Source organism: Microtus pennsylvanicus, chromosome 7, assembly GCF_037038515.1.
Source record: "Microtus pennsylvanicus isolate mMicPen1 chromosome 7, mMicPen1.hap1, whole genome shotgun sequence".
NCBI lineage: Eukaryota > Metazoa > Chordata > Mammalia > Rodentia > Cricetidae > Microtus > Microtus pennsylvanicus.
The window spans coordinates 7,899,769-7,927,648 of NC_134585.1; the positions used below are offsets into that span (position 1 = coordinate 7,899,769).

Genomic DNA, 27,880 nt, shown 5'->3' on the forward strand with positions numbered 1-27,880 from the left:
CTATGCAAAGTTTGTCTTTATTGATACTGTGTTCAGTTGATCCCCTGCTGCTCTGTAGTGTGTGCAGAGTTCAAATCAAAGCAATAGACCACAACATCACTGGTCATTCCTGTAAAATAAGGTCTGGCCCAGATCGCATCCTCATCTGCCCTGAAGGTAGGGCAGCTCCAGCACCAATGCCATGCCTGCTTCCCTCGCTGCTCTGCCCACAATAGCAGCAGCTACGTGTGAGCCATGCCATACTCCACCTGGAAAGCCCACAGCAATGGCGTGGAGGCAGGTCCTGCCCGCAGGCCTCCCTAGAGAAGATCTGCAGAGACGGCACCGTGGGCACTGACTGACGGACGTGGTGCTGCAGGTCAGTATATCCTTCAATGTGAAGGCACTTCCATGCAGCTCTGAAGAACCATTAGCTAGACTAACACCATGTGTGCCCCTGCAGCCGGGAGGCTGTGCTCAGTGACAAAGACGGCTGTGGAGTCAGGTGGGGACTGAGCTGCCATGATCTCCCTCCTTATGGATGAACCAGGCAGGAGGGAGAAGAGAAGAGAGAGTGACCCATGAGACCTCAGGGCTGAGAGCTCTGCCAAGTCCAAGGTCAGCAACTAAGGTCTGACTGCCCTGGGCACGTCTTTTTGGTCTGTTCTGGGGACCCTGGGAGGGGGCTTCTTTGTCGTTTCTTCTTCAACTGCTGCTGCAGTCTCTCTTCCTTCTTCTTCAGGTAAGAGGTCATGTTGTCAAAGGTGGCCTTGTAGAGGCTGCGGAAACCCTCATCTGCACCAACAGCGCCTATGACAAGGACAGAAAGGATGCCAGGTGAAGTGACTTGGAACACGGCCCAGCACCATTTCCTCACAGGATTGCCTCCCTGACTCCTCACAGACCTCGAGGAGGCCCAAGCCCCTACCACCTGGGATCCGTAGTCAGGCTGGACCACAGAATGTGGTGAAGGGAAGGGTGGAAGTGGAAGGAGAGAATAGGTAGGTCTTAGCTGACATCTTATCTGCACCTTCCTGTTCATTCACTGACAAAGTCCTGGACAGGGGGTAGCACAGAAGTGAGGCCTGAATCCTCCAACCAGCTACTGAGTGGGGACAGACACTGCCCAAGGGGAACCTGAGACCAACCAGTCAGTCAACACCAGTGGACGGTAGGCAGTCTACAGTGCCCACTGGAATGACAGCAGGGTGTATGGCTCTGGGTGGTGTCGGCAGTAGCACACCCGGAGGACAGTCAGCATCGCATGCCAGGGAGTGCCCCTATGTCACCCTATCTTGCAGTGGATGTAGTTCCCTGACCTCTAGCAGTCAAGGCCACTGCTCAGGATACTCAGGCTAGCATGGTTCTCCACCTCTCCATCCATCCATGCCCCCATCTATGTGTGGAATATCTTAGAAGTAAAGCCTGGCCCAGATAACCCTCAACAGAAGCAGACTGAGGAAAGCCCAGAACAGGGAATAAGGAACTGCAGAGGGAAGCCAGCAAGATGGCTCAGAAACAGCAGCCATCCCTGACAACCTGAGTTTCATGTCACATGAAGAAAGATTTTGAAGAGGTTGTCTCTGAGACACAACAATTTTATCCTTAAAAGGCTAGTCAGTAATTCTCAGGGTGATCAGCCTGGGTCCACCCTGAAGACCTAATGCAGACTCAGACTGGGTCAGAGGACACTAACCCTTTCCCACCTTGTCCTGGCAACTAGTATGTCAACTCAATACAAGTTAAAGTCATTATGAAAGAAGGGAATCTTAATTGAGAAAGTGCCCACTAGATTGCCCTGTGGCCAGTGAGCCTGCAGGCAGACTTAAGAGGGCATTTAGCTCACAGCTGGTACAAACGCCCCTGAAATCAAGTTTCAGATCAACTTCTAATAAGAATTAGCTTTGCAATTTCTAGGTAATTGTTTCATAAAAGACTGAGTCTGGGTGGTCCTGTCTGAATGACCATTCTCTGTCCAGTAAATACAACAGTGGACACCTGGAAGCTCCACCCCAACCAGGACACACGGCCCCCACAGCCTCAATTGCTTCTCATTGAACCTGCAGCAGCGTGTCTTCCTGTTAGCACGTTAACCAGCCTGCATCTGCTCCGGCTGTGAAGCCCCTTCGCTTCCTGCTGTCTTATCAGCATTACAGACCTAACCGAGTTCTCACCTTCCAGCATGGCCCAGTTTTCACGGAGATGGCTGCCGAGTCTCTGGGACACAGAATCTTCAGGAACAGCCTGCAGGTGACAAGTAAGCAGGGTCAGGACCAAAAACAGAGCCCAGAGAAGGCAGGCAGCGGCCTAGCAGGGCCCATCCTCAGGCACAGGCTCCCTATCTCTAAGGCTAGTCACATAAAGCCTTCAGCCCTAGGAGCTGAGCACAGGAAGCTACAAAGAGCTCCCGGTGCTGGCCTACCTCACCCATGGCCTCATGGTGTAGGAGCCTTTTACTACAATCCCATGGGATTGGCGGGGATGTCCCCACACTGCTCCCTCTACCCCATCAGTACTCAGCAAAGCTCCACCCCCACCTCCTGCACACAGGAAGGGCACACCCACATCAGGCCTAGTGCTGGCTTCACCAGTACAGGTTGGGGTCTCAGCCTGCCCCACCCCACCCCACCCTCAGCACATGGAGACGTTGCATACTCTCACCTGCCACTGGTCACCCACGGGCCTCCAGAGCATGAGGGGAGCATCCCGACAGTCCTGCAGAACCCACAGCCCCCGAGTCTCCTCAAAGACGACATCCCACACTCGATGAGGGAAAGTCAGCTGCTGTCTGAACACCAACTGCTGTCTGCTGGCATCAAGCTGGAAGATGAAGACCACAGGAACGCTTTCCAGGAGAGAGAGACTGGTCACCACTGCAACCCCAGACCCATGGTAGCATTCCATACAACACAGCCTAGCACCTAGCCTGCCTCTACTCTACCACCCTGCAGACCCTGAGTCACCCAAACTCTGTAAGATAATATGTGTTTACTGTCTTGAGTTCTGGAGCAACTTGGGTTTTTTTGTTTTTTTCCCAAGACAGAATTTCTCTGGCTATCCTGGAACTCTCTTTGTAGACCAGGCTGGCCTCAAACTCATGCTGAGATCTGCCTGCCTTCTGAGTGCTGGGATTAAAAGCCACTACCAAGAACTAACAAATACAGGACAAAGAGTGAAACGGCTGCCCTACCCTAAGTGTACAGACCCATGGTTCCCAACCTGCGTGGGTAGCAACCCCTTTGGTGGTCAAACCACCCTTCTACAGGGGAAGCCTATGACCAGGAGAAACATAGATGTTTGTTTACAATTCATAATAGTAGCAAAATTATAGTTCAGAAGTAGCATTAAGATTGAGAATCACTGACTGATAGAGAGGCCAGCCTCTAAGGAGCTTCTCTCTTTTCTCCAACCTATGTTCACATTTCTAAGGAGCGCTAAGAGCTCTCATAGGAGAAAATGCAGAACACCAGAGGTCTACCCTGGCATTGAGAAAGGGCAGAAGGTCCCCACTCAATTACACCCTGCCGCGCCAACTCTCAGGCAGATTCCAGCAGGATCAGTTCTGAGAGGAACTGGCCTGTGGAATCCCCTGTAACTGTTCCGTCATGGATACAAGCTCCCAGCTACCCTTTAGATAATCAAGTAGAAAGGGCAGATTAGAAGACCCCAGCCTGCCTCCCTAAAGATTACTCGGCAAAGCTAACGGCCACCCACATTTTCATCACTTGAAGACACAGCCACAGGCCATGACAGTAAAACTTCTCATCTTACCACTCACACAGAAGCACCACATAGCTCTCTTGTCCCCAGAATGCAATCCTAGATGCAGCCAATCCCTGCAAGAAAAAGAAGCCGCTTAACCAGGCTCTGCTGACAGGTCACCTATGCCCTTCTCATGTCACCAGAGGGCAAGGCCACTGGCATCATAGTTCCCTCATAGTGTCAAAGCATGTGTGACCCTGGCTCCCTGCAGGCCTGTGATTGTCCCCAGAGCAACAGAACAGGTGGGAAAGCTGGAACGTAAGGCAAGAGGGACTATAATCAGACAACTGTCCTATGGGCTCCCATGCTTCCCAGACAGAAGGTGATACAGCCAGAAGTTTCTACAAGTCCCAGGTTTCACAATGTGTGGGAAAAAGCACCTGCTGGTCAATGGCTGGCCTAGCAGACACCATGTCACGCAATTTTAAGACAGATAGCTAAGAAATCCAGGAGTCTCCCTGATGCCAAAGGAAGCATGGGTACAACTGGTGCCAAGAGGCACTCGTGAGCTGGGGTACCCTCCACATACACTGTCAAAACATAGGTAAGGCTCTAAGCCAACACTGTTTCATGTCCATGTATGCCTGGAGGCCTCCCTGTGAGGTGAGATGTGAATTACTTTCCATCAGGTGATCACACACCTTCAAAATGAGTCCTGTGAGGGCTGGAGAGATGGCTCAGTGGTTAAGAGCATTGCCTGCTCTTCCAAAAGTCCTGAGTTCAATTCCCAGCAACCACATGGTGGCTCACAACCATCTGTAAAGAGGTCTGGCGCCCTCTTCTGGCCTGCAGGCATACACACAGACAGAATATTGTATACATAATAAATAAATATTAAAAAAAAAAATGAGTCCTGTGAGTGTTTCTCCCAAGTGGGAAGAAGTCAGACACTGACAGCAAGGCAATGTTTCTCACAGATGACTTTCCCACAATCAGAGCAATAGGAGGTGCTTGGCTCCCGTACCAGAGTTGAGCATGAAGTTACCTTGTGTCCTTGATGCTCTGCAGGCTCCTGTAGGCTGGCCAGGTCACAGCACTGCAGCTGGCAGCCACTCCTATACTCCCAGAGTCTCAGGGTGCCATCCTGTACACAGACAAAAGGGCTCATGAGGGCTCAAGTGGCCTGTCCCAGAAGCAAGAAAGGCAGGGGGAGAGTGGAAACACAGGACCCCAAGCATGGCTGTGTGTGGCCAGCATCCCTACTGACATCTGGGGCTCCCTCATGTCTCAGCAAAGTACCAACAGCTAACCAAATAGGCCATGGAACACCTAGGAAAGCCTCTGTGAAGGCAGGCCAATCAAGACCATGGCACAAGGGACAAAGGAACTAATATGTCCAGACTCCCCTGCTAATCCACTTACAATGTCCTGTGCTGGGACCAGGCAGGTGAAAACACATATGCACACAAACCATATGTACAGCTGTAAAGGAAGGGACCACTCAGAGCCAGGAAGAAGCTCCCTCTAGTGGCCACCACTGACATACTATACTTGGCACCCTAGCTAGGAGCTATTTTCTTCTGAACAGCACTGACCACCCCACACACAGCACTTACCCCAGACGAGGAAAGCAGCAGCTCAGGGTGACTGGGCACAACAAAGATGCGGCTCACAAACCTGTGGAAAGCAAAGGTAAGTCACCAAGAATGTCTCAGAAAAGAAAAACACTGCAGGTCTGAGAACATGGCTGGGCACTTTTGATCCCCAACATTCTATCTGGACCAAGGGTGGCAGGGCCCAGTTCTGCTGGAGCGCTGTAGGACATGCAGCTCTTCATGGGGACGTTACCTCACTCTGCCCCACACACCTGCCTCCATTCAAGGTCAGCACAGGAAGGAGAAAAACCACACCTCTTTGCAGTTGAAGCAGACCCCAAGGGAGCTCTATGTGGCCAGTCCAGTACTGGTGCCTCAAGGAACCCAACCGAAGACTCTGTCCACCAATCTCAAGACATCGAAACCACTCTGCCACCAGAAGTGCACCCGCACATGCTGGCCATCCGGGATTCCCACATCTACTCTGCAGTCCTTCTGGCCATGAACATGTATGTCTCTAGCACCTGCCATGCAGCAAGGTTGCTCTTCTACCAGCTCTTAACGGAAATCTCAAGATATCACTCATAAGACCCAGGACTCCTATGACATGCTGGTCCGGAAGGCTTCCTCCATCACCATCACCCACCACACCAATAGCAAGCCACCACTCTGACTCAGGCCTGACCTGCAGCTGGTCTTTGACTAACAGCTGCCATCTCTTAGGATGCCTAGTTCTAGTCTTAGGTCATCCAAGAGGAATAACCCCAAGTCCTTAGCAGGTAAGTGGGAACTAGTCTCCACAAGCTGAACTAAACAGATATCATCATAGAAGGCCACAGATGGGTCCATTCTCTGGCAATGCAGAAATCTAAAGGCTAACAGGAATTGTTCATACTGAAGTCATGGTATTCAAGTGACAGAGGGTGGAGGGGAAACCCCTAAGGAAGCAGGCGGCATCAAGCAGAAAGCAAGGAAGAGGAGCAGAGGACAACCTCCCAAGCACCATTCTTGTCCCAAGAATCACCACGAGACAAGATCCTGATGCAGGAGTGCAGTCCAGCTGGGCTGAGGGTCAGAAATCACCAAGTCCACTGAGATGACGAGGACATGACTGAGGGTAACAAAAACTCAAGACCTGGAGTATGGGACAAGTAGAAGTCCAAGGCGAACTTCTGCACCCCACTCAGGAAGCCAAGAGCCAGCTCAGAACTGAATTTCAGTCCTTCAGGTTTTCTACTGTCTATAATAATGCCCTTTCCGTTCTCAACAACACACTACTCAAGGCCTCCCAGCTAGGCTCCTGCCAGGAGAGCACAGATGGAGACAGACCTAGGGACCCTGTCATTTAGCTCCCAACAGCCCAAGTGCCTAAAGGATGCTCCTGAGGCTCCTCCCGACTACCTGCAGCCACAAGGCACTGGCCACTAGGCCCAGAAAGAGTTTTCAATGTGAGACTAGGAAAGGGCTGAGGAGCAACAGCCCCGGAGGTAAGCTCACAGCAACTGCTTCACACAGCCTACAGCCCTAGATGGCCACAGCTGTCACACTGAGGGAGCCATGGGCCCAGAAGGGTCTTCTGAGTCTCAGGTAGCTCTTAGCATGGAGCCCCTACCAGTCTACCAACAGATACCAGAGTCCTGGCCCACCCTCATAGTTAGACCCAGACTTCTCTGACTGAGAAGGGGACAGGATCACACTTACTCTGTGTGTCCCAGGCAGAAAGCCTCGATACTGTGCGGAGCAGCAGCCCAGCTGACCCGGATCTTCTCGTCCCGGTCCGCAGTGAGCACAAACTGGTCATCAGGACTCATGGCCTACATCACCAAGGGTCAGTAGAAGAAGAGCCGCTCACTGGGTGGCCTTGCAAAGCACCATGAGAATGCTTGGATTCTGAAGGCCTCTTTTGCAGTGCAGCTTGGAAAAGCAATGGAATTGCCTGCCCAGTTCACATTAGTCAGCTTAAATGAGAGCCAGAGCCACACTTCTATACACCGAGACCAACTCCAATACCCACCGCACCCCTCCCTTTCCACACTGTACAGCAGCAGCCAGAGTCATGCCAGGCACTGCACACAGCCCTTGATTCCACCCCACCTCAGTCTGTCCCAGTTCTACAGGCTGGAGGTAGACAGAGGGGAGACTATAAGCCGAGCTATGGCAAGATACAAGGAGGTCTCGCCACCTCCCTACATTTCCTGGAATGTGGTCCAGAAGTGTACTCCACTTCACCTGTCAATGCCATTCTTAAGTCTCCTGCTCTGGAAGAGTCCCATGTTTCTTCCCTCTCTGTCCCTGACCCCACACCACCCCCTCTCAAGCCCTGGCAGCAGCAGACAGTGTTGTGTGCCCCCCACCCCTCCAACCCCCCACCGCCACCACATACCACATCTAGCAGCATGGAGAGGTGTCCAAGCTCCAGCCTGCCACGTCCATCAGGCTCTAACACCGAGAAGGAATAGACATCTCCAGACTTGTCAGCCACCAAGACCTGATCCTCCGAGGCTGTGAAAGTCAGGGCAGTGCACCTCCGTACCACAGTCCTGCAGAACCAGAGAGGTGAGCTGGTTAGTGTCCAAAGTCGGCACAGACCTCCACATACCCTCGAGCCAGAGAGAAGGCCCCCAATTTAAAACGGCTAGACTTAAATACACTGACTTTACCACAGTGCAAAGATGTACCCACACACCCAGCTCACTTTTAGTGATCACTCAACCAAGTAATCAATAGGACTGTAAAGCAGGCCTTCCCTTACACGGCTTTGTTCAGCTCTGGTTCTGAACACATTTGAAAGGTGGGGTTAGTCTCAGATGCTCCACTGGGGTAGATGATGCATGGTTTTATTAAAGATTTCATTTCATTATGTGTAGGAATGTTTTATTTGTCTGTGCACATGCATTCATGGTGCCCTCAGAGGCCAGAAGAGGGTGTCAGATCTCCTTTTACTAGAGTAACAGACTGTTGTGAGTCACCATGGATTCTGGGAATCAAACCTGGGTCCTCTGGAAGAGCAGCCAGTGCTCTTAACCCACTGAGCCATCACTCAATGCACTTTTAACCCAACAGTAGTTCTGATTTAGGAAGAGCTACCAGGGCACGACCCTGCTGCAGGTCAGAAGCACCTACTCTACATGCGGAATCAAGTGTCTTGCACCACAGAAGGTGGTGCTCCAAACATAAAGCAAATATCAAACTTTTATAATTCCCTCTCCAAAAAAAAAAAGGGACATAGCTGGTCATGGTGGCACACACCTTTAATCTTTAATCCTAGTACTCTGGAGACAGAAGCAGGCAGAACTCTGAGTTTGAGGCCAGTGAGTTTTGGGACAGTCAGGGCTACACACAGAGAAACCCCGTCTCCAAATAAAACTAAAAGGCATGCTGGCAAACACCTGAAACCCCAGCTCCTGGAGGCTAAGGAAGGAGCACCTAAAGAAGGAGGACCAAAGTCCCAGGCATGTCTCATGAGTACTTGCTATAAAACACCCTGGCTTTGCTGTGCATTTGAAAAGCTCTTAATAAAATGCTGAGAAAACTGTTCCCTACCCTTCTGCTCAGGTGAAGGAGACAGGGTCAGCTATGCTACAAAGCATGAGCTCTCTCGAGTCCAAGCCTTGAGTCCCCCCAACCAATAGGCTACCAGGCTCTACCCATCCCACCACCTGTGACCCTGCTGCTAGGCCTATGCCTAGAGTCAGGAAGCTCACAGGTACTATCAGGATGCTGTGCCCCTCATACCCAGAGCAGTGTGGGCCACGGGCAATACAGGACAACTATGGGACAACGACAGCGTGGTGCACCACCTAAGTGTCAAATTCAACTCATTTACAGCAATCCTTGGTCCAGGTCCAACGAATGCCAGCTGCAAACTGATTCAGTTAAGAGGTAGTGCCGTGGGTGCTCCTTTGGCTATAGCTTTAAGATACTAGCCCATGTGGTTTCTTATGCTATAAATGCAGCTATAAAGCGTGTGTTTCTGGCTCTCACTTCCGGATGCTAGACTCTGTTCCTGTTCCCCATTCACGCAGAGGACTGTGATCTAGGACAGTGATCTGTGACTCACCCCTAAATAAATAACCCTTTATTATACATAATTCTGAACTAGTGTGGAATTGTTTTGTAAATTCCGCCAACATCTGGCGCCCTAAGATGAGGACCAGTCCACACTTTTTGGGATGGGCACTGACTCTCCCACCTGCGACTCTAGCCAGCCCTCAGATGCAGCAGCCTGCTTCACAGAGCTCCCCGGCTCACGACCCACACACTGCCTCTCTGTGCATTACACACCAGCTCACACGCTGCTGCCTGTAGTCCCCACGATGCACACAGTTCACAACTCGGATTGACAGAAAACTTTGGGTTTTCTCTTTATCCTGGGCCCCAACTCTCGGAATCATTTGATCACCTTAATAACTGCTCTTAATTTGTTAAACAAAGTGTACTTTTCAGTAAGTAAGTAAGCAATTCGTGCTGTTCACTACTACTAGCGTCTCTTGGCCACATGGCTGCAACTGCTACACCTGCTGGCCGAAAACGATTATTGCACCTACTCCAATTCATTGTAATTGCATTAAGACAGGTAAGATCTGAAAAACTACAAAAAATGACTGATAACATCCAGGAGTTCAATAATTATTTTGCTTATACTATGGAAGGTATTCTGCAAGGCTTATGTAATATTCCTTCTACATCCCTTTATTTGTTTCTAGGAATTAGCCTTGTTTTCAATATTATCTCATTAAAAAATGGTTCAATACTACGGAGAGGGATAGCATCAATTTGACAAAATTATCTGAAAGAATTTGTGTTGTTGAATTTAACTATCAGAATCTGTTGAAAAGTTATAATATGTCCAAGGATGAGACATTATCTTTACTGGACAAGTTTCATACCTTGGAATCCTCATTGAGGACATTAGAACAGAACACTGGACAGGAGATTCAGACTTTTAAAAAGGCAGTAATAAAAATAATTGAAAAGATTGAGGAATTTATTGAAATTGATGAGCAGGGACAGAGGTATAAGGACAGGATTTAGCCTCATCAGTACGTGCCAGATCCCTGGATGACTTACACAGAGTTTCAACTACATATCCGGTAATTTCCTCAGAAAGACCATCTGGCACAAAGTACCCTAAGATAGTCAAAAGAATATGCACAGGAACTAATATGTATGAGAGAAATAAAACAAGCGCTTTTTTTTTATGGGCTATATTCACCATTTGTCAGGGAAATGGTGAAAATGTGGGCTTCAAGCACTAAGGCAACCCCAAACAATTGGCTTCAATTAATCTCAGTGGTCCTAGAAAGTAGACCTCGGCTGCTTTGGAAGTATAATTGGAGAGAAGAGGCAAAAAACTTTAGAGCAACAGGGGAAAGCAAAAGGATTTGAGACTTCCCAAGACCAAATTGTTGGTGAGGATCATTACTCTGAACCTCAGGACCAGGCTCGCTATGACGAATGCACCTTGTCCCTATGTAGCACAGCAGCTTTAAATGCTTGGGACAAAATTCAGGAACAAGGAAAGAAGACTGAGTCATATGTTAGGGTTAAACAGGGCCAGAGAGAACCCTTTACTGACCTCTTACAAAGATTAACTAAGGCTGTACAATTAGGAGTGACAGACCCTGAAGCTAGACTAATTGAATCCTTGGCTTTTGAAAATGCCAACTTAGAATGTAAGCTCCTTGGGCCTTTAAAGGTTAGATTAGATCAGCACCCACAGATGAATGGATCTTGCATACAATGAATGTTGAAACATTTGAATTTGACTATAGTACTGAAGCTTGGTTAGGACAAGCGATTTCCAATGGTATGAGGAGACACCAAAATGCCAAATGTTTTAATTGTGGAAGAATAGGACATCTAAGAAGGGACTGTAGACAAGTAGTTCCTAGGAATAATGTCTCCTCTAGGAATGGCAAGAATAGGAGGACTCAGCCTTCTGGTATATGTAGGAGGTGGGGCAAATGCTGACATTGGACTAATAAATGTAGATCAACAAGAGACAAACAAGGCAACCCGATACCATGAGGAAACTCCTTGGGGGGCCTCTCCCAGGCCCTGATATCAAACAACGTCCAGTCATTCCCAGTCACTGTGGAGAACATGTCTCACCAGGAGAATTAAACAATCCAATGTGTACTGTAAAAAAATACTGTTCTGGATAATGGAATGGACTTGGAGAATGAGTCAAAAACTCCAGTAAGAAATAGGAAACATATATATTGGAAAACTTCTATAAATGATCAAAGACCAAAGCTAAGAGTATGTATAAATGACATTGTAATGGAGGAATTACTAGACACAGGTGCGGAAGTGACTATCATTACTCCAAAATCTTGGCATCCAGATTGGCCTCTTAAGAGGCAGATATTCAATTCCTAGGAATTGGAACCCTATCTCAAGTGAAGTAAAGCATGAGGTAGGTTTAATGCATAGAACCAGAAGAACAGAAAGGAAGGCTGAGGCCATATGTAACTAATATTGCAGTGAATTTATGGGGTTGTGACCTATTGAAGCAATGGAATACCCAAGTTAACATTCCTGCAGTCCCAAAACCTCATATTTCAGAGAAGGATATTATAACATATTTTTAAAAAAAAAGTCACCAGCCATCTAAGCTGTAAAAGAACACAAAGCAACTAGCAAGCCTTCAGAGGTAATAACAGCCTTGCCTTTAAAATGGTTAACTGAGAAACCCATATGGGTTAAACAATGGCCTTTAAAGGAAGACAAACTGTAGGCTTTAGAAAGGCTGGTCCAGAAGCAACTAGATGCTCACCATACTGAAGAATTAACCAGCCCTTGGAATTCCCCTGTGTTTGTTGTTAAAAAGAAATCTGGAAAATGGAGAATGATGACAGATCTAAGAGTTGTCAAGGTTATCTAACCTATGTGCCCTCTACAATCTGGAATTACTCTGTCTTCTCTATTATCAAAGGATAGCCTCCTACAGTTATTGATTTAAAGGATTGTTTCTTCACTATAACTTTACAAGAAAAGGATAAAGAAAAGGCTTTCACAGTGCCTATTTATAATAATTCTCAATCTACTAGAAGATACCAGTGGACCATCCTCCCACAGGGAATGCTCAACAGTGCCAATACTTTGTAAGCCAACCACTGAAAATAATACACAAGCAATTTCCTAAGTCTATAAGTTACCATTACAAGGACGACAGTTTGTTATCTGACTCAAATGCAGATACTTTAGAAAGAATGTTTAAAGAAGTAAAGAAAGTTTTGCCTAAATGGGGATTACAAATTACTCCTGAAAAATACAAAGAGGAGATTCTGTTAATTATACCTAGGTGATAAAATAGGTTTACAGAAAATTAAAACACAAAAGGCAAAAATTAAGAGAGACCAATTGTGAACTCTTAATGACTTTTTTTTTTTCGTTTATTTATTTATTAAAGATTTCTGTCTCTTCCCCTCCCCCAATCAAGTTCCCCTCCCTTGTCAGCCCATAGAGCTATCAGGGTTCCCTGCCCTGTGGGAAGTCCAAGGACCACCCACCTCCATCTAGGTCTAGCAAGGTGAGCATCCAAACTGCCTAGGCTCCCACAAAGCCAGTACGTGCAGTAGGATAAAAAAAAAAACCCCATTGCCATTGTTCTTGAGTTCTCAGTAGTCCTCATCGTCCGCCAGATTGTTAGGAGAAATTTCCAGTCTATGACCAGCTGTTGGGATAACACCTGACCTAATAGTTCATTTAAACAAAACCTTAGATGGTGACAAATAGTCCCAGGAAATTAACAGCTGAAGCAGAAAAGGAACTAACAATTGTTGAGAAATTACAGGAGGCACATGTGGATAGGGTGAATCCAAATCTTAATTGTATTCTAGTCATATTGCCTCCTAGAATTTCTCCTACAGGAATTTTAATGCAGAGGGATGATATTATCATAAAATGGATCTTTTTATCACATAAACTGAGTTAAAAAATTAAAAACTTATGTGGAAAAAGTCTCTGAAGTAATTATAAAAGGTAAATTGAGACTTTGTCAATTAGCAGGTATAGACCCAGCAGAGATTACAATGCCTTTCACTACTCATGAAATGAAAAAGTTATGGGAAGACAATGAACCATGGCAAAGAGTTTGTGCTAATTTTGGGGGAGACATTAACAGTAATTATCCCAAAAGTGATAGACTTAACCTTATGAAGAGAACTTCTTGGACTCTTCCCTGAATTGTACAGGATACACCAATAACTGGAGCCCGTACTTTTTATACTAATGCAAATAAATCAGGGAAGACAGGTTGCAAATCAGAAGAATTAAGTTGGGTGGAACAAAGCCCTTATAATTCTGTCCAGAAAGCAGAATCATATACTATTCTCATAGTACTAAGTAATTTTAAAGAAAGAGTTCTCTTGCATATTGAAACTGCTGAATTTATACCAGATGATACAGAATTAACTTCATTATTAATACAGGTTCAAGATATAATCAGGAATAGGCTTTGTCCCATATACATAAAACACGTCAAGAAAATAGAAATTTTCTGGATAAATATCACTTACTAAAATTAAATAGGAAACATATTTTGGCAGACTTCTGCAAATGATCAAAGAGCAAAGCTAAGAGTATGTATAAACAACACTGTAATTAAGGGATTACTGGACGTAAGTGTGGATGTGAGAGAATCTTGGCATTCGAATTGGCCTCTTAAAGTCAGGTAGATGTTCAATTCTTAGGGACTGAAACCCTATCAAGTAAGACAAAGCATGAAATGGGTTAAATGCATAGGGCCAGAAGGACAGAGAGGAAGACTGAAGCCATATGTGGCTGATATCGCAGTGAATTTATGGGGTTGTGACCTGCTGTGGCAATGGAATCCCCAGATTATCACTCCTGCAGTCCCAGAATCTCATGTTTCTGGGAAGGATATTATAAGTTACTATAAAAAATGGTCACCAGCCATTCAGGCTGTACAGGAACACAAAACAACTAGCAACCCTTCAGAGGTACCAATGGCCCTACCTTTGAAATGGTTAACTGAGGAACCAATATGAGTTAACCAATGGTCTTTAACAGAAGAGAAACTGCAGGCTTTAGAACAGCTGGTACAGGAACAACTAGATGCTTACCATACTGAAGAATCAACCAGTCCTTGATATTCTCTTGTATTTGTTTCTAAAAAGAAATCTGGAAAATGGAGAATGGTGGCAGACCTAGGAGCTGTCAACAAGGTAATTCAACCTATGGGCCCTCTACAATCTGGAATTACTTTGCCTTCCCTGTTACCTAAATGATGGCCTCTTATAGTTATTGGTTTAAAAGATTGCTTTTCACTATACCTTTACAAGAAAAGGACAGAGAAAAATTTGCCTTCACAGTGCCTACTTGTAATAATTCTCAGCCTATTAGGAGATATCAATGGACCATCCTTCCACAGGGAATGTGCTCAATAGCCCCACCTTGTGACAATCTTTTGTGAATCACTCACTGGAAATAATATGTAAACAATCTCATAAATCTACAATTTACTATCACTATTACATTACATGGATTATATTTTGCTATCTGATTCAAATGTGGATACTTCAGGAAGAACGTTAGAAGAAGAAAAATTTTTGCCTAAATGGAGATTAGAAATTTCTTCTGAAAAAATACAAAGAGGAAATGCTGTCAATTCTCTAGGTTATCAAATAGGTTTACAGAAAATTAGAACACATATGGGTCTGCCAGGTCCTCTAGCACAAGGTAATGCAAAAATTGATCCATTACTGATTGGAAATGTGCTGAAGGCCTCAGAATGTCATAAAAATCATTATGTCAATAGCAAAGTTCTAAAGAAAGAGTTTTCTGTTACATGGCAACAAGCTAAGGAGATTATAAAGAGATGTCCTATTTGCTCTTTCTATAACCAAACACCATTATCTGCAGGGAGTAATCCAAAGGGTACTCAAACGAATGAAATCTGGCAGATGGATATGTTCCACTTTGCAGATTTTGGAAAATTAAAACATGTACACCACACTATTGAGGTTTTCAATGGGCAACTGCCTTGAGCTCAGAAAAGGCTGATTCAGTAATCACACATTTATTAGAAGTTATGGCCATCATGGGTATACCTGCACAAATAAAGACAGATAATGGTCCAGCATATGTCTCAAAGAAAATGAAACAGGCTGGAGAGATGGCTCAGAGGTTAAGAGCATTGACTGTTCTTCCAAAAGGTCCTGAGTTCAATTCCCAGTACCCACATGATGGCTCACAACCATCTATAATCTGGCGCCCTCGTCTGGCCTGCAGGCATACATGTAGGCAGAAAACTGTATATGTAATAAACAAATAAAATTTAAAAAAAAAGAAAATGAAACAGTTTTTGATGATACTATAAAGCATATTACAGGTATACCAAACAATCCTACAGGTCAGACAGTTATAGAAAGATCAAAATTGAACTATAAAGGGTATGTTAAACAAACAAAAAGGGATGGAAAATACCTCCAGAAACAGATTACATAATGCTTTAATAATCTTGAATTTTCTTAACACTAATGAGAAAGGAACAACAGCAGCAGAGAGACATTGGATAATAGAAAAGTCTTCTGAATTACATCAGCCAGCATATTTCAAGGATGTGTTGACTTCACAATGGAAACTAGGAGATGTGCTACATTGGGGAAGGGGTTTTGCTCGTTTCCACAGAAGAAAAGTTATGATACCATCAAAATTAATAAATTCGGTTTGAAAAAGAGAAATCTCTTGAGAAAGAGAAATGACAGCTCATCCACAGAGGTGATAACCATACAGGTGCTAATGAAATCGCATAAGGATTGGAGCAGGGTTTTGTTCTTGTCTTTGCAGGAAAATACTAATCTTCAAAAAAATTCAAGAGGCCGGGCGATGGTGGCGCACACCTTTAATCCCAGCACTCGGGAGGCAGAGACAGGTGGATCTCTGTGAGTTCGAGACCAGCCTGGTCTACAGAGCTAGTTCCAGGACAGGCTCCAAAGCCACAGAGAAACCCTGTCTCGAAAAACCAATAAAAAAAAAAAAAATTCAAGAGACCCTGGACATCTATATGCCTAAAGAAGAAAAGATAATTATTCAGATAGGATCACAAAGCAAAAAAAATTATGATTTTTGAGTACAGGTTATCTGAGGGTAAGAACCTCTGAACATAAACTGGAATAGTCATGATTCACTTAAAAATCAAAGCTGGCTTTGGAGTTGGATGACGGCTCTATCCTTCTGTAAATCCATGCATGTTTTTAAAATAAAAGTTCAGAGTTTATGTCTCATGTCAGGAGCCATGGTATCGGACAGAAAGAAAAAAGAATTTAGAAATTTTACTTTTTTTCATACCTATTTTTGTCTCTATCATACTTTTCATTGAATATACATCTGTATAAGTAATGTTTAAGTTTTCCACAATGAACAAAGAATTTTCCTACAGTAATCTTTGAAGTTTCCAGAAGATGGGGGTCCCAGAACAACTCTACCTGGTTGGGATGACATCATAATGCTGATAGCACTACTATAAGATCTGCTTTGGGTACCAGCTGCTCAAGATTGTCCAACTTGGTTAGCTGAAATGGTGCACCTTTTCAGAACATTCTGGCCAAAACTCCAAATAGGAACCTCAGAAAAACCCAGAGACTATTTGTAATTATACCAGAACAGTAATCTTGGAACTTAATCATCATTTTACTTTTACAGGATCCCACAGAAAGAACATTGGCTCCATAACAGCTGGAAGCAATTCTAGAAGACAACATCCCCTCTCCCAACAAAGTTTGTCCTCATTGTTAGGGATACCATTTAGGGTATGATTATTACTTATATAGGGTTGGGGGTTGGGGTGGAAATTATGTAGGCCAAGAGATCTCAAAAAAAAGGGGGGGGGAATTGAATGGGATAAAAGGTAGATTAGTGTGAACTGACACTAATAATAGTAAGAGTAAATACTTGTGAGCTATTACTTATGAACAATTTACATTGGTATAGTTTCTTGCATATTGATACAAGTTCAAATTATATTTGTTATTTCTGTTCACAATATTTGTAAACCTATTCAGTTATTTAGTCATATTGTATACATGCATGTTTTTACCTCTGTTTAAGACATTTTGTATACTGATACAATTTTAGAATGTACTTATCATATTACATTATATATTTCTACTTCTGATCAAGATATTTATACATTGTTTACATTTTGAGGTCATTTGTCCTCCTTTACTGCAGTTGTTTAAAGACTGTTTTATATTCTGATATGAAGTCTTAATCTTTAAGTTATCTAGGTATTTATTATAGGTCAATAGTTATTCATGTTTGTTATACTTTTAGTCAGACTAATTAGGTTCTTTAGGTACATAGAGATTGTATTCTGCATAAATAGTAACCTTAAACCACTTCAAAGATCTGTAGAACATGCTGGATTCTGTTGACATGAGACACAATGCTCATGGCAGCACCAATCTATTCCCAAGAGAATGTTGAGCACCAAGACACGACACTTGGAGTTTGTTTTCTTCTTGGCACAACTGGTCTTTGGGCAAGGAACTGCCCAAGCCTCAATCACTGACAAAGTGCACAATGTCCAGACTGGACAAGCAGAATACAAGAAAAAAGCCTGTCAAATCTTGCCAAGACAGGATAAGATGGTTTTGAAAAATTTACTCCCTCCGAAAATGGTCTGTCAGTTAGTTACTCTAGGCCTTAGCCAAAGTTGGTCGCTTCAACACTGCAAATGAAACTGGGTGATTGTTCAGGCAGCCAGTTGTCTCTGTCATCTACTACACATTTTGGAAGCTGTTTTATTGCACTTACTGCCTACTCAAGTAATATTATCTTCCTTCTGAGGCCTTCAATGGAGCTGAAGATTAGATAGTCATAGTTACCGTCCTCTTAGGATTTAGTGAAGCCATTTCCAATACAAGACTTAGACTCCTTAGGATAGAATGTTTGTTAAAACATTAGTATATGTTCATTGCTTAATATTGTTTATGCTGGTTGTAATTCTAACTTTATACTTAATATCTGTTCCAAGTGTACATAGTTTTGTATTGGGTTTGGAACTCTTATTTAAACAAAAGGGGAAAGTGCTGTGGGAGCTCCTTTGGCCAATAGCCTTTAAGATACCAGCTCACTTGGGCATGGTCTCTTATACTATAAATGCAGCTGTAAGGCCTGTGCTTGCTCTCGTTTCTGGCTCACTTCCAGCTGCTAGACTCTGTTCCTGTTCCCCATTCGTACAGAGGACTGTGATCTAGGACAATGATCTGTGACTCTCCCCTAAATAAATAACCCTTTATTATACGTAATTCTGAACTAGTGTGGGATTATTTTATAACTTCCACCATCAAGGCAGTGGTTACAGTTCACTGCTCTCCCACACTAGGGGACAGCACCCCCCCCCCCATAACTACAGACCATATCCTTCTGCATCCACCATTCTCTAGGGCATACTCTAACACTGCTCACTGCAGTGTACGGACCCTCATCACAGAAGCCCTGCTCTCCTTTGTTGACTAAGCACAGGCAGTAACCATTGCAGAGGAGCTAATGCTGGGGCATAACAGGCCCCACACCCTCACAGGAGGCTGACTATATGTGGGCCTGAAACAGAACCTGAAGCATGAGGACAGTGTTCCACATAGACAAGAAAAGGGAAGGACTCAGTGGTCATGCTGCTCCTCCTCTCATCAGTGCAGCTGCAGGGTGGGTGCTCCAGAGGGGTACAATGGAGAACAAGAAAAGACAATTAGGTGTCGGGGCCATGGTCTCAAAACAAATGCTCTGAGTAGACTGGCAACGGGGACTATGCTAATGGGTTCAATGAGCAACTGTGCCAAGCAGTTTCTGAACTACACCTGAAAAAGATTCAGTGTCACCCACAATTCTCCCACATTAAGACTGAAGGCAGAAGATGGGGTGCTGGTGCACACCTTTACCCCAGCACTCAGGAGGCACAGGCAGAAGGATCTCTGAATTTGAAGTCAGCCTGGTCTACAGATTGAGTTCCAGGACAGCTAAGGGCTACACAGAGAAATCCTGTCTCGAGAAAAAAGAAAAAGAGAGAAAGAGAAGGAGAGAAGGAGAGAGGGAGAGGAGGAGAGAGGGGGAGACAGGGAGAGAGGGAGAGAAGGAGAGAGGGAGAGAGAATGAGAGAATGAGAGGGAATATGAATGCAACAGCTGGATAGTACCCAAGGTGGTTCCAGCCAGGGAGTCCCAAAGAAGCCTGGAGTCCCTACACTAAAGTTCATGCAACTGCTGGAACCAGGCTGCACGTCAGGGGTCTAAAGTGTGGTGCCCCTCAAGGGAGCAGCTTTGTCAGATCCCATGGAGATCTGTGCCCACAAAGTGAAAAGGCACCAGACTGTGGAGTGTGGCAGCCTCCAACGTGATGATGGGGAGTGAGCAATTCCCACTCTCTTCCTGCACCTTGATCAAACCACCTCCCCTACTGTTCCCTTCCTCAGGCTCATCCGCCCTCCTCCCCAAATCCCTGCTGTCAGGTGTCCAGCCAGACAGAAAAAGTAAGGACTTTACCTTACCCTACTCACTTCATGAACTCAAATTCAAAAGGAGTTGTTTTCTCAATTTTATCTTTCTAAAGAGCTCTTACAGCTAAGGAAAAAAAATTTCCCCCACTGAAAAAATGTGAGAGATTCAAAAGGAAGTTCACAAAACACAAATGACTGTCCAGTGTGTGGACAGCTGTACTGCACTGCCTTATAGGCAGTGAGATGAACAGAGATCTGTCCATCAGAGTTAAAGATCTAAGAATACTGCATAATGAGAAACACACAGAAAAGAGCTCAGTTGTTAAAGAGAACTTGCTGCTCTTGCAGAGGAAGGACCTGGGCTCCTAGCACCCACAGCTCACGATCATTTCTAACTCCAGTTCCAAGGGCTCTAACATCCTCTTCTGGTCTCTTCAGGCACCATGCACACACTCAATGTACATACAGACATGTGCATGCACACGTGCGCACACACACACAAAAACCAATACTTTCAAAAAAGTTTTTACACAGGAGCTGGAGATGAAATCCAACACCTTACACATGCTAGTGAAGCACACACCAGCCCTAAGGGACATTTTAAAGCAGGAAAACATAGAAACAGATACAGTGCCTTTAGAGACACTCTGGGACTGCAGGTCTAAACGACAAGTACAGCCCCTCTTACCTGCAACTTATATTGGTAACTTCTACAGATTTACTCACAGGTGCAAACACTATGTTTGTCACTGAGGTGCTTTCTGAAGTAGTGAAAAGAACATTACTATGGGACAGCCCAGTAGAACTCTATACAGGCACAGCCACTCCCAAGATGCTACCTCCCCATGCCAATAGCCTGCACTCCTAGATGCCACCTTCTACATAGCAACTACATCTCATTCTCCCCTGAAGGCACCCAGGCCCCCTTGTCATATCCCCTAGCTGTGCTGTTGGCCTGCTGCAGGACCTAAAAGGGAGGGTCAGAGAGCTACCTGAGCCTACATCTCCTTATGCCAAGTGCAGTCCACAGCCCACAAGCACAACCACGTAAGCTTATCTGAATCGTACTCTGGGGGCTAAGGGTACGGTCCAGCAGGGGAACATGTTCTAAGCACAACGGGCTCTACCCACAGAACCTAACAAACAGATCACAGATCATCCTACTCAAGGCTGGTACATTGGAGCCTGTGCTGCCATGGTGACCAGGTCATTCTTGCGCCTACATCTCCACTGCCAGAGTCTTTACAGAAGGGTCATCATCACACTCTTTTAAAGATCTGTGTTCATATCTGTGGGTTCCTGTATGTGAATATAAGTGTACCACAGCACACACATGAAGGTCAGCCCTCCATGCCTTCACTTTGAGGATTTCCTATTGTTTGTCCCTGTGTCTACCATGTTAGCTCGCCTGTACTTCCCATCTTGATCCAGCTGTGCTGTGATTGCAGATGCATGCCCTATGTCCAGCGTTAAGTGTGTTTCAGGATAAAGACACTTGTTGCCAAGCTAGATAACCTGAATTCTATACCAAGACCCCACAGCAGAAAAAGAAATGACCCAAGTACATATATAGGTATACATATGTAGGTATACGCACTCACGTGCACACAAATAAATAAATTTAAAAAAGAAAGCCAACTTCCTGCTGGTGAATCATCTGTCTGTGGGAAAGCCTGAGGAAGCCTGGTACAGCAGTGTCCTTTCGTTTAATTTGTTCTGTTTCTAAACAGTGTACATCTATTATCCATCTGAGAAACAAAAGCATACACACTACCATCTAAAGACAGGCGGTGACAAAAGCCTCTATTATTAAGCTAAAGGGAAGAGGGTAGAATGGATGTTCTTCCTTCTCCCTGTTGTTTACTGTTGGTTTTGGTTTTTTGAAATAGGGTTTCTCCATGTAGCCTCGACTCTCCTGGAACTCACTTTGTAGAACAGGCTGGCCTTGAACCCACAGAGATCCACCTGCCTCTGCCTCCTACGACCAGGATTAAAGGCATGGGGCACCATCTGGCATGTTCTTGCTTTTGATACCACCTAGTTTTTTTCCTCATCTCTTAGAAAATAGGATGACCCAGAGAAATGCAAATCAAAACAACTCTGAGATTCCATCTTACACCTGTAAGAATGGCCAAGATCAAAAACACTGATGACAACTTATGCTGGAGAGGTTGTGGGGTAAAGGAAACACTTCTGTATTGCTGGTGGGAATGCAAGCTGGTACAACCCCTTTGGATGTCAGTGTGGTGATTTCTCAGAAAATTAGAAAACAACCTTCCTCAAGACCCAGTAATACCACATTTGGTATACATCCAAAGGATGCTCAATCGTGCCACAAGGACATGTGCTCATATATTCACAGCAGCTTTGTTTGTCATAGCCAGAACCTGGAAACAACTTAAATGCCCCTCGACTGAAGAATGGATAAGGAAAATGTGGTACATTTACACAACGGAGTACTACACAGCAGAAAAAAATAACGACATCTTGAATTTTGCAGGAAAATGGATGGAACTAGAAAACATTATTTTGAGTGAGGTAACCCAAACACAGAAAGACAATTACCACATGTACTCACTCATAGGTGGTCTTTAAACATAAAGCAAAGAAAGCCAGCCTACAAACCATAATCCCAGAGAACTTAGACAACAATGAGAACACTAAGAGAAACTTACATAGATCTAATCTATATGGGAAGTAGAAAGTAGAAAAAGACAAGATCTCCTGAGTAAATTGGGAGCATGGGGACCTTGGAGGAGGGTTTAAGGGGAGAGAAGAGAGGCAGGGAGGGGAGCAGAGAAAAATGTAGAGCTCAATAAATATCAATAAAGGGCTGGAGAGATGGCTCAGTGGTTAAGAGCATTGCCTGCTCTTCCAAAAGTCCTGAGTTCAATTCCCAGCAACCACATGGTGGCTCACAACCATCTGAAATGAGGTCTGGTGCCCTCTTCTGGCCTGCAGACATACACACAGACAGAACATTGTATATATAATAAATAAATAAATATTTAAAAAAATAAATATCAATTAAAAAAAGGATGACATAGCAGGGTGGTGGAGGCGCACACCTTTAATCCCAGCACTCAGGAGACAGAACTCTGTGAGTTCGAGACTAGTCTGGTCTACAAAGTGAGTTCCAGGACAGGGTCTAAAGCTACAAAGATAAACCGTCTCAAAAAAAAAAAAAAAAAAAAAACCAAAGAAAGGAAAAAAAAAAAGAGGATAACCGAAAACCTAAAAATGTCAACACTCAGCTGAAGTCCCTAAACGTCAGTTTGCTCCCCAGCCTACCTGACTGGGTGAATGCACTGGTCCCTCAGGCTCCTGTGCATGAGCAGCCTGTCCACATCAATGGTGGCTCTAGAGGCTATGGAACCTTTAAGAGATAGGGCTTAGCTGGCAGACCTGAGAGACACTAGCCAGCCCTGCTTTCTGAATCCTAACATACCAGCAGATGTATGAACACTGTGAGCTCTGCCCACCAAGCCTTTCCCATCATCTGTATTAGAGGGCTGCTGGAGTCAACAAAACGTAATCTGCCCAGCACTGTGTGCCATCCACCTCCACTCTCAGGGACAAGGTGGCACTGAGAAGAGCAGCATTTCAGGAAACACAGATTCACAGTCTCCTCCTCCTCACTATCACCATATCTCCCCCATAACCACGGGCCCATCTCTCTCCCTGCACCTCGCCTTCAGAAATGACAGTTACAGTTTGAGAGAAGTGAGTGATGCAGGGTACTTATGGACCTGCGGGGAGAGAGGACCAGAACACCCACCTACACTTCTGCCCAGCTGCTGGCCTCACCCTACACCTAGCCTGTCCTTTATCTTCTCATCAGACACAAAAGGATGTACCCCACCACCTAGCTCACAAATGTGCAACGCCCACTTCCACTTACCCAAAGCCCCAGCGCTCTCGGAGTATGAGCTAACAGTCCTACTCCTGCCAGGCATGAGGCTACAGCTACGTGGAAGGGACGATGGCAGAGTGGCACAGTGGCAGAGTGCAGACACTGCAGCCAGAGGGGCATCTATACAGCCTGGCTCTGCCTTTCCAAGTCAATGGCCTGAAACTCGCTACTTTACTTTCCAATGTGGGAGAATGGGCCCATGCCACCCTCACATGCTGTTAGGATTCAGTCAGTTAACACATAAAGCTCTGAAATCAGGGTCTCACACACAGCTGGTACTTCATGTTAGCTGCTTATTACAACAGTTACTGTCACTACTGATCATGACATGCAAATACAAGAATTGCATAGAACATCTTAATGACTCAATGTTAGCATTTCATACCTGACACTCAGACATTGCCATGGTTTTGTACGGAAAAGAATCAGACGCTTACTGTCATCAGTTAAAGCAAAATAGCTGCCAGACTTGGAGAAGGTGGACGCCAGAATCGTGTCGCTCCCCTTGTCTACGGGCTGTCCATTCTCCCTGAAGAAGGGCAGGGGAAGAAAGGAAAACAGGCCTCAGCTGAGTTGTCCAATCTAACAGAGGTAGAAGATGCTTAGTCAAGCAGTTCATGTAGCCAGTGCATGATGACAGACTAAGGGGAAGTTTAGAGAACAGCTTAAATTTTACAAGCTGTGAAACCTAACTCAACAGATCTCTGCAAACATGCTAACATCCATTGCAGGCTGGAAGGACCCTCAGCAATCACACAGCCTCACCTTCAAGGCTAGAGGCGGGACCTGCGATATTAATAAACAGTCACAAGACCAAGCTACCACACAGAACAATCACATTGCTGTGGACTTTTTTTTTTTTTTTTTTTTTTTTTTTTGGTTTTTCGAGACAGGGTTTCTCTGTGGCTTTGGAGCCTGTCCTGGAACTAGCTCTGTAGACCAGGCTGGTCTCGAGGAGATCCGCCTGCCTCTGCCTCCCGAGAGCTGGGATTAAAGGCATGCGCCACCATCGCCCGGCTTGCTGTGGACCTTTCAATCAGTTAATTCCCCACGCCTGCCTGCAATGCCTTTGAAATGGTCACTATGAAGGGGCCAGTGACAGAAATGATTACTAAAGACACTAAGAGTATTTGGGAAGGTCTTAAGTATTCTAAATTTAAAGTTATTTCCACGTTTCTAATGTTACCACAACTAGGTAACAGGAACTAAAACTTGGGACAAGGTAGCAATTCCTGTCATGGCTTACTGGTCTCAGCACTCAAACCACATGCCAGCCGGATTCCCCACCATCTCACCCTTTCTCTTCTGGGGTGGACTTCTCCGCAGCACTGCAGTCAAACGTGAAGACACAGTCGTCGTCACTAGAGGGAAGAGGCAGTCAGAACTGATTAACACAAAGGACCGATTCTTCTTACTCTTGGACAAAAACAACTCATCACCATCGAATTATGGACCTTCTCCACAACAGAGAAGAGCCAAGAACTGTCTGGCATCTGCTTAACCTCCTAATGAGCTGCATCATGGGCAGTCAGCATGGTTCTGTTCCCAATCAGTTCAGCCTGGCATGGCGATGCACGCCTGGAATCAATCTACCCTTCTTTCAGGCACCAAGATGCTGACTCTAAGAAATTATGTTCTGATATTGTTTCCAACTGGGCTCTGCTCCCAAATTTAAAACAGCTGAGGTTGTCCTTACACGAGCCAGAAACATGTCACACCTGCTGGCTTAAAAAATAAATAAATAAATAAACCTCAGGCACCTACTCATATAGGAATCACCCACTTTCCCTATTGGAACCTAAGTTCCCTTCTGTTGCTGACCCGGTACCCTAGCACATTAAAGCACCTTGTACTATTGACGTAGCTGCACCAAAGACTTTTCCAATTAAACACTGAACTAAAGAAAGAAATGTCATTTTCCAAGTCTGAAACCCTTGCTGGCTACTAGCACTGCCCCAAGATACAAACTGAGGAACACTCCTAATCTTCAAATGTCAAAGTACCAAAACTAAATGGGAAAAAAAGAAGCCAAAACGGACTGCCACAGATTCCTTGGGCTCCTGGGCCATAACTACTTGCTCAACACGGACTGATTTATGAATCCTTTAACCGAAACTACGGATACATACATAAAGACGGAAATAACATAAAGCAAAACCAGTAGTGTGAAGGACCTCTAGGGAGATGCCCACTTCAGGCTATGCGTGCATCCTGGGTTTGGGAGGCGTCGGGAGAGGAAGCACGTTCTGCGCTCAGTGAGAGCCAGCAGAGCTCGCCAATACAGGCCTCTTCAACAGGGAGGTTCCAAGCAGTTCAGCCTGGAACACTAGGACACGAAGTCTGGTCTACGCGACACCCACGTGACAGGCCCTCCCGATGATGCGCAGACGCCGCAGAGTCCGGAAGTGCTCCGACTCGGAACGGAGAAGAGCTCTCCGGGCCGCCGTGCAGGTCGTGGGGAGCTGGCTCGGTGTGAGGGGACTCCGAGGGCAAGGACTCCCGAGAAGGCCTCACAGGGGACAGCGGGGATACGGCCCCGCGGTGGGCCGGCCGCCCTCGGCCCGGGCCTCTTACCTGCTCGCAGTGGAGATGGCCAGGAACCGGCTGCCGCCCCGCACCACCAGCGTTTGCCCGCACAGCGCCAGCCCCGCGGAGCTCGCCATGGGCCCGCCCGCGGCCTCCGCACACGTGCGACGCACAGCGCCCTTCCTGCTGGCGCTGGCTAGTGACGTCACTCGACGCCGAGCGTAGGGCGTGCCTGCCTGGAGCATGCGCACAGCGAGTGGTTTCCTTTGAGTACTCAATGGCGCTGGGGCTACAGAGCTCGGTTATCATGTGCCCCTAATGTTCCTTTCGTATTGATTAGCTTTTCCGGCCGTCAGCTTCGATAGTTGTAGGGCTTCCTCTTGGACAGAGCCTGGTACCCAGTGGGTAAAAAGCTGTTGAATGAATGGCGTCAATGCTGGATGGCCAGACCATGTGACCGCATGCGCGTGTGGCTGTCTCAGTTGCATCAAGGCAGAGGTCGCTGGAAATGTTCTTACCCTCCTCGTGTAGGACAAAGACGTCTTGAACCCCAAGTGTCAGACGTGCTTAACGGCGTGCCTCCCCAGATCCCCGAATAGCTCATTCCATCCCAGTGACTCTCAAGGTCCAGAATGCTGTGGTCTCTTATAGGTTGGATATGGGCCCCCCAGTATGCATCTCCTAAAAAGATGGTTTACCTGCCCCACCCACCCACTCATCACATCACATCCTAGTGAAAAACTACTTGAGTGGGTCAGTCTGTGCCCTGCCTCAAAGTCACAGTCACTGTACTGTGTAGAATTGCCGTCTTAAATCTGAGTGGTTCCCTGAATGAGCCTATTTTATAAAGCAGTAGTTGGCTTCATTTTTACCTCAAACTGAGTCAGAATGACTCTTCATCTTGCTTGTGCAAATAAACGTTCACCACCTGTCTAATGCAAAGCATAGACTCAAAAATCACTTGTGCAAGTGAAATCGCCGTCTACATGGGTGAACCAAAATCTTATCAGAGAAGCCACGTCCTGAGCTTATCAAATGCCAATGAATAATGCAAGCCTGGGCCTTAGAGAGAAAGTGGGGCCTGATGCTAAGGTAACTCGGGACCCACCTGTCATCAAGCCCTCCTGCACAGTCCTGACAGTGTAGAAAGGCACAAACGTACTCATTTACAGCTTACTCAAACACTAACATGTGAAGGGGGCAGGGGAGGAGAGACACGACACCCACAAGACAGGATCCTTAGTCTATCACAATTCTGAAGCCCACTGTGCAAAGTTTTTAGTATTTATAAGAGCAGGTTTTGCCTTGATGGGGCCTGAGATCTGCCCTCTTAAGTGCCTCTCCTCCAGAATCTTCTTGGCTGCTTTGATGAAAGTGCCCTTTGAGCAACATTCTCCCCTTACTTTCATTCCCTTGGGAAATATGGAACCAGAGGGCTTTGCTCCTGTTAAATTCCCCATTTATCTTACACCCATTGAAGCTGCTTCAGTCCAGCTTTCTGGAAGGCTGTTCAGTGTTAACTCCCCTAAAAAAAGGCTCCAATTTAAACATAACTGGGAAGTTATTGGCAATTGATGGCTGCTGGGAGAGGAGGAATCAGCTGTCTTCAAGAACGTGGCCTCTGCCAAACTAGGTCCTCTGAATGTGGGTGACAGTTGAGTGGCTGGGGCAGTCTGTGGGGCCATTGGCAATGGATCCAGC

The 27,880-nt window shown here is 45.7% G+C and overlaps 1 protein-coding gene across 2 annotated transcripts; it reads right to left on the bottom strand.

Annotated features, from left to right (window-relative positions):
* Wdr4 (WDR4 tRNA N7-guanosine methyltransferase non-catalytic subunit) lies at positions 1–26,384 on the bottom strand. Of its 2 annotated transcripts, none has more exons than XM_075979777.1 (11): positions 26,228–26,384; positions 24,949–25,014; positions 24,039–24,182; positions 7,660–7,816; positions 6,978–7,090; positions 5,298–5,358; positions 4,727–4,825; positions 3,751–3,815; positions 2,641–2,824; positions 2,154–2,223; positions 1–789 (listed from the first exon to the last, which is right to left on the bottom strand). In XM_075979777.1, exons 1-11 carry the CDS (start codon positions 26,314–26,316, stop codon positions 599–601), a joined length of 1,239 nt encoding a protein of 412 aa, XP_075835892.1. In that variant the 5' UTR covers positions 26,317–26,384; the 3' UTR covers positions 1–598. The 2 variants fall into 2 exon arrangements, with proteins under 2 accessions (XP_075835892.1, XP_075835893.1); XM_075979778.1 differs by lacking the exon at positions 26,228–26,384 and adding an exon at positions 25,828–26,018.
* Positions 26,385–27,880: the final 1,496 nt, after the last annotated feature.